This window comes from Xiphias gladius, chromosome 11, assembly GCF_016859285.1.
Source record: "Xiphias gladius isolate SHS-SW01 ecotype Sanya breed wild chromosome 11, ASM1685928v1, whole genome shotgun sequence".
In the NCBI taxonomy this organism is placed as follows: domain Eukaryota; kingdom Metazoa; phylum Chordata; class Actinopteri; order Istiophoriformes; family Xiphiidae; genus Xiphias; species Xiphias gladius.
The window spans coordinates 19,912,992-19,919,551 of record NC_053410.1 but is presented as its reverse complement, the minus strand read 5'-3'; the positions used below and the strand labels follow the sequence as shown (position 1 = coordinate 19,919,551).

General features: G+C 41.3%; 1 protein-coding gene across 1 annotated transcript in view; it reads right to left on the bottom strand.

The window, feature by feature from the left end:
• Window positions 1–2,635: 2,635 nt before the first annotated feature.
• The window catches only part of ptk7b (protein tyrosine kinase 7b), a 70,520-nt gene continuing 66,595 nt past the window's right edge, over window positions 2,636–6,560 (bottom strand). Inside the window, exons 14-20 of the mRNA XM_040139708.1 lie at window positions 5,774–5,974; window positions 4,773–4,934; window positions 4,391–4,623; window positions 4,197–4,277; window positions 3,551–3,702; window positions 3,227–3,405; window positions 2,636–2,926 (exon numbers count right to left, since the gene is read on the bottom strand). Coding sequence (XP_039995642.1) covers window positions 2,766–2,926; window positions 3,227–3,405; window positions 3,551–3,702; window positions 4,197–4,277; window positions 4,391–4,623; window positions 4,773–4,934; window positions 5,774–5,974 — 1,169 coding nt within the window. The 3' untranslated portion in view covers window positions 2,636–2,765. The remainder of the gene's footprint in view (window positions 2,927–3,226; window positions 3,406–3,550; window positions 3,703–4,196; window positions 4,278–4,390; window positions 4,624–4,772; window positions 4,935–5,773; window positions 5,975–6,560) is intronic.

The following is a 6,560-nucleotide window of genomic DNA, read 5'->3' as shown; positions in this document are numbered from 1 at the left end:
CTGTGACACCGTGGGGGAATCTCCTGAGGTACCTGTGTGTCTGGCAACTTGTCTGACAGTATTTGACGATGCAACCACGACCCGGTGGAGTTGCCTGTGGACACCAAATAAAAAGTGACATTTTAAATAACAGCACAGTGATCAGATAACGGGAGAACGCTGTCTCTAACACGAGACTTTTGCAGCTATAAAAGGCTATGTTATTTTATTTAACTCTAAACGTAATTATCTTGGAGAAAGAAAAAAAAAAAGTTTGGCAAGCTTCTGGGGTCAGGTTTGAAAGACCTGCAGAAGATACACAGTACCCTCTAGTGGTAAATTAGAGAACTTGTACAATTTATCAGTAAAATAGAAGGACTGATATGACTGCAGGTCAGCCCATTAACTATAGACTGCATATACTTATTAATCCTGACCCTATTCAAATGCAATTTCTAAAAGTGATTTTGTACTTACACACAGCTGTTGTTTACATACTGCATGAACATCTATTTGCATAGACTTGCTTGAGGTAGGAGAGTGGGTGAACATTTTGTCACCTTTATTATTTTTACAGAAGCCGTCATTAAAACTCTTCAGTCGGCTTACAAGTGGCAACATTTTTAAAATGAATGAAGCTAACAAATTTCCATGATCCTTTTCACAGCATTTTTGGTTTTGAAAACACCACATGAATGCAATGTACTTCACCAGCCAAATACCCAATTTGGAGTTTGCTTGTATGCATTAACACGGAAGTGTTTTAAAAATGCTCCCTGCTTGCAACTGCATTACAACACAAACTTGGGCTAAAAAACCATGTTCAATGTGTTTTGTCTCACGCAAGCTGAAATTATTTGAAACTTGATTTTCACACCAAACTAAAAAGAAAAGAGAAAAAAAAAAAAAACAACTAAAAACTGGAAACCGTCACCGATGTGCTTCCTGAAGCTGCGTTGCCTTCTGCATTAATCACGACACAATGGGTAAAAACACCGTGAACCTTTATTGACAGCAGCATGTATACTTTTGTATATATCTGTGATTACTGTGAAGATTTGCTGAAGCAGATTAAAAAAAGAGGTCTAGGTGTGAGTTCCTAGCATTCATAAAAACAAAAAATTACACTAAAAACAACGTATAAAAACAAGTTCATAAACAAAGGCCATTGCTTTTGATTAGATAATGTAAAAAAAAAAAAAAAAAAGAAGAGGGAAACAGTTAAAATAATCCTTCATTTACCAGGCACTTAAATGAGTACTGGCGACCAGCAGTCACTCTTTTGACCTCCTTTTGTACTTTGTGTTCACCTGGTTACCAGACTGAACACACTGAGATGGACTGTAAGAATGAGTACATAGCATCACAGAAGTACCTTTCTATTATAAACAGTTTAAAAAAAAAAAAATTAAAATAAAAAAAAAAGACAGGACCTTCATCATAAATAAACAGGCACCTGCATGTCCTTCTACACAACATGATAAAGAGGGATATTCTTTTAAGTGAAGTTAGTGCATGGCTTCTACATTATGTACACATAGCCTGGTGTGATGGTCCACTTTGCGGCATTGCACAAAACAATTTGACCAGGAGAGAAACTGATTGGACCTCTGAAGAAATTATGTCGCAGGTTAAACACAGTGGCAGGCTGCATCCCTGCAACTGAGACATGATGATATTAATGGGGTATAATGGGTATTCTTACCCATAGTTAGTGACCAATAAGCACCTCAAAGTTAATACAAGAGCAGAACACACTCATAAAAACATACAAAGCCCACACTAGGACAGTCTCATCCATTCAATATGTTCCTTGGCTATAAACTTGATTTTTTTTTTTGTTTTGTTCCTGAAGTGTTATCATAACGGATGACTTTTTCCACAAGTTTCCTCATGACAACGAACCTTCATACAAACCCCGTTCCACTGCCACTGTGAACGTACACTGTAGCATTGAAACAGTTCAGTGGCACACACAGTCGCACGCACGCACGCACGCACGCACGCGCGCACACACACACACTAGTGGACAGAGTTGCTGGGTGTCTCCTCCAGGATTAGGGTGGTGAACTCAGGATGCAGCTGACTGGATTTTAAGTTCAAGCAGACCAGCTGAAACAATGTTGCTCAACACACTCCTAAGTGGTTGATAGAATATTTAAGAAGCATCAATGCTCCATTGAAGTCACATTATATCCCACTCTTCCTTCAAGATTCTTTCTAGATTCATGAGAAAGCACTGAGGATTTAACAGAGCGGTGAATCTAAATTCCAATTTTATGTTTTCCTAAACTTCCGACCAATGATTTCTATTTGATCAGAGCCAGTGACAGCATTGCAACTGAAATCCCTACAAAGCAGTTGGAAGTTATGGTGAGTGTGTGTGTGTGGAGGGGTAGAGGCACTGAGGTCGTGAGGCTCCATGAAACAAAGTGTCTCTGGGGCAGAGCGGCCGCAGACAGGCAGGCAGGGTCACAGTGGAACCACAGACAGGGACTGGAGGGGAGGGTCATCCATGCTGCGGTTAAGGCATACGTAGACTCCTGGCACTGCTCCCGAGAAGCCATTCACACAAATGTGAGTGTGTTTCCATTGATATAGCAAAGAAGTCTTATCCACACACCCATGTTTTGAAATGCATATTAAAAAAAAAAAAAAAAAAAAAAGTGTTTTCTCCTCAACCTTCTTCCCTGAAATGTGTGAGACTAATATCCAGCATTCCTGTCTTTATTTTGGGGGGAAGGAAGGTGGTAAAAGTTCCCCTCTGATGTTGGGCTATGGTCATCTCAGACTTTGCTGTCAGAGGGCAGCTCTCCCAGGGCGTGGACGATATCAGTGAAGGAGGGGCGCTCTTTGAGGCTTAGGGCCCAGCAGCGCACCATGAGCTTGTAGATTTTGGAGGGACATCCGTCTGGAATGGGAAGCTTCAGCTTCCCTGTCTGCAGACCTAGAGGGGCAGAGGGCGAGCACAGAGAGGGAGGTTAACCAAAACACAAACGAGGAGACATGTGGATGCTGACTGAAAAACTCCACGTTTTGAGACTACAACATTAAATGTGATGATGATGATATTCTGCGACTCCCCTAGAGAACTGATGACATATCGCCTCTCTACTTTACATTTACCTGACAATTCAAACAAGTTTGATCACCAATAGCGACACCTTTTCTCTCGAAAGACCCTCTCATCTGGGTTTTTTTGTGTGTACCTGGACTAAAAAATAAGCTGCTACAGCATCATACTGACCTTCCAGCACCTCGTCATCACTGAGTTTGGTATATGGCATTTCCCCGTGACTGAACACTTCCCACATCAACACTCCAAAGGCCCACACATCAGACTTGGTGGAGAAGTCGTCCTCAAACACAGACTCTGCTGGGAGCCAGCGCAGCGGGATCCATGCCTGTCTGTAGTGGTAGTACTCACTACATTCATGTACACGGGAGAAATGACAATGAGATGGAAACTATTAATATTAGCCAGATGTAAAGCACAGTGATATCCCAGATTCCACTGATTTATTTCTTGTAATTGACTATTAATCAAATGCAATGTCTTTTTCTGACAGACCTGTTGTAGACATCCTTGCTGAGGCTGAGAGATGACACCTTCACGCGCCTCTGATTGCTGATCAGACAGTTTCGGGCGGCTAGGTCTTTGTGAACGAAGCGGTGATTGGACAGATGCTCCATCCCATGAGCCACCTGGACACAGATGGAAACCTGAAGGGGAAAGAGAAAAATATAGAACAAAAGGATCAGTCAAGGTCAAGTGACTTCGATAACATGTTTACAATGGCAGCAGAAATGACCAAGGTTTTCCTTGGGTTTCATCAGTTCCAACATTTTTAACAAAAACTCTGCTCTCGTTGCCTGGCAACCTCACAGTGACAACCCTGCTGCTAGGTGAATTTTTTTTTTTTAACCTTTGGACAGAGCCAAGCTAGTTGTTTCCCATGTTTAGCCTTCATGCTAAAGTAGACTAATAGCCACCTGGTTCTAGCTCTGTACTTAATTTACAGACGTAAGAGTGGCACTGATCTTTTCATCAAATGTATTTTCTAAAATGCCTAAAAAATGCCTAAATATTGCTTATACAAAAACATCTCCAACAATCTTTATATGCTTAAGCTGACGCACAGTTCTATCTTCAAATATTTAAGATGGTGAGCAGGATGCGCTGAGATGTCAATCACAGTCCAGCATTCAACACTTACTTTGGTCTTAGTGCTGATAGGCTGAGATTTGACCTGGTCATCTTTGCTTTTAGAAATTCTCAGGAACTGCTTTAGGTCTCCCTGGTATGATAAAAGCATAAAAAAAAGAGTATTATTTCAGGCAAAAAACCAATAATAATACGTGTGTGTGTGTGTGTGTGTGTGTGTGTGTGCGCGCGCTTCTACACAATTACCAGGTCATAGTACTCTAAGATCATGTAGTGGGGTTCTGCCTCCCTGCACAGGCCCAACAGGCGGACGACGTTGGGGTGGCTGAGCTTGGCGAACATTTCAGCTTCGCGGCGGAAGTCGAGCTGGAGCTGTTCATCTCTGCTCTGCAGGCTCTTCACCAGCACCACCGTCTCCTCCTCGCTCTCTTCGATACCCTTAGCCTTGGATAGCAACACCTCACCAAACTCCCCTTTACCTGAGTAAACATTCACACACCACAGAGCAAATATCAGAGCAGATGCAGCTTTTCCACTTTGAGATCAGGTGACTGTCTATTAAATCAGAACACGAGGATATTAATTCTACATTAATGAATGCAAAACAGAACTGTTTACATAGGTCTACCTAAAGTAGTGATGGTTTGTAGGTTTGCTCGAGGAAAGTGGAGCTTATCGTTGTTGACGTTGCTGTTGCGTTTCTCGGTTGTTACCGTGGTACCCATGTTGGTGAGTGCCACCTCTTCCTGGATCTCAGCGGTGATGTGGCCATTTTGTTGAACAGCCCCTCCTGATGAACACAACACACACCCTTCAGGATCAAAGGCCATCCTTTTATATATTTATATACTGTATTTTGGACCCAGAGTACAAAACAACTCCGTCAAATCTAAGGTAAGTGTCAAAGAAGACAGTTAAGAAAGAACAAGCTGGCATTAAATGTGGAGCAAAGAGATCGTTTAGAAATCACAGAGTAATGTGGGGTGTTGAATAAAAAGACTTCAAAATGGTGCCTGCACATATACCACTACTACTCTGTCTCAGTCCCATACTGCATACAAACTATGTGCAGTATGTGCTGTTTATGTATCATTAAAATATACTGTTTTGGCAGTTTATAGTTGCGATGTCAAACATAGATCAAACTGCGACAAACTGGAATCTCACTACCAGTTAAACTTCATACAGAGAAAGCAGAGAAAAATGTTTTTCCAAAAATATTCATAGTCATTTCTTGTGTTCTGAGGTTTTCCAAGAACTGTTTCACCATCATCCACATATAGTTTTAATGTTTTGAAGCTGTGAGCAGCTTCTCCATTTTCCTGCGTACACCCACCCACTCAAAATTCAAGTTTTTTTTTAATGTATATCAAGTGTTGAAATGGTGTGTAGTGTGGAATAGGGAAACAGCCAATGTCTCATCAAATTTTTCTGAACTTATGGCATTTTATATGTTAAATGCAACACCCAGGATAAACACAAGATGGCAGCAAATATCATGTACTTTTCAATAATGCTTTAAGAACCATGAAGTTGAGGGAATATCAACTACTAACTTAACCTCCTGGCTGATTTTACAACTGCTTAACCACAAATTCCTTAAGATTCTTCTCCATCAGGCAGTCATACCATTTAGGCACTCCATCTCTGGCTCCTCTCCGTCCTGGCCTTTCTGCAGTCTTTTGGCGTTGCGTCTCTTTTTGCAGTAGAACATGAGACCCAGCACGACAATGATGTAAGCCACCGCTGCTCCCACAGACAGGCCAATAGTTTGGATCATCTTGTAAGGAGCCTTGTCCCCGTTTTCTAGAAAGGGATGCACAGGTTTGTCTGTTCGACACAGGCAGAAATATGGTTTATTAAAATGCTCTGAAAAAGGACTTTGTGTTTTATATTTAACACATCAGTCTTTAAATCAACATAACATATTCTGTTACATCCTTCAACACAGCATTTTTTTTGTTTCAGCATAGTGAGTATGCAAATGTTTTTCTAGAACAGGCTTTTGAAAATAAGACATGTAAGACTGTAAAAATGGATGCAAATATGCACATCAGTTTGAATAAGATGTGGTTTACTTTGGTACAGATCCACTTCCAGATCATTCATTCAGCAAGCGTTTTTTCTGAGCTGCCCGGTTCACACAGTGCTGTGCTGTCACACTGACCCCGACAAGCTACGACAAACATCTCAATTCGATTGTCTCCTACTTTGAACTAATCCGGAATACTGTCCCACTACTTTGGGAAAATGAGTTGATATAGGACACTAGTACAAGCATGTGACTGTAATTTTCAGCTTCAGTCAGCACATAAGGAGCCAGAGTATGAAGCGTTATTAGATCTAAGGTCTGCCCAATCCCATCACCTCAGTGACAGCTGTGGCGTCAGTGATGTTGCCGTTGTTATTAACCTGT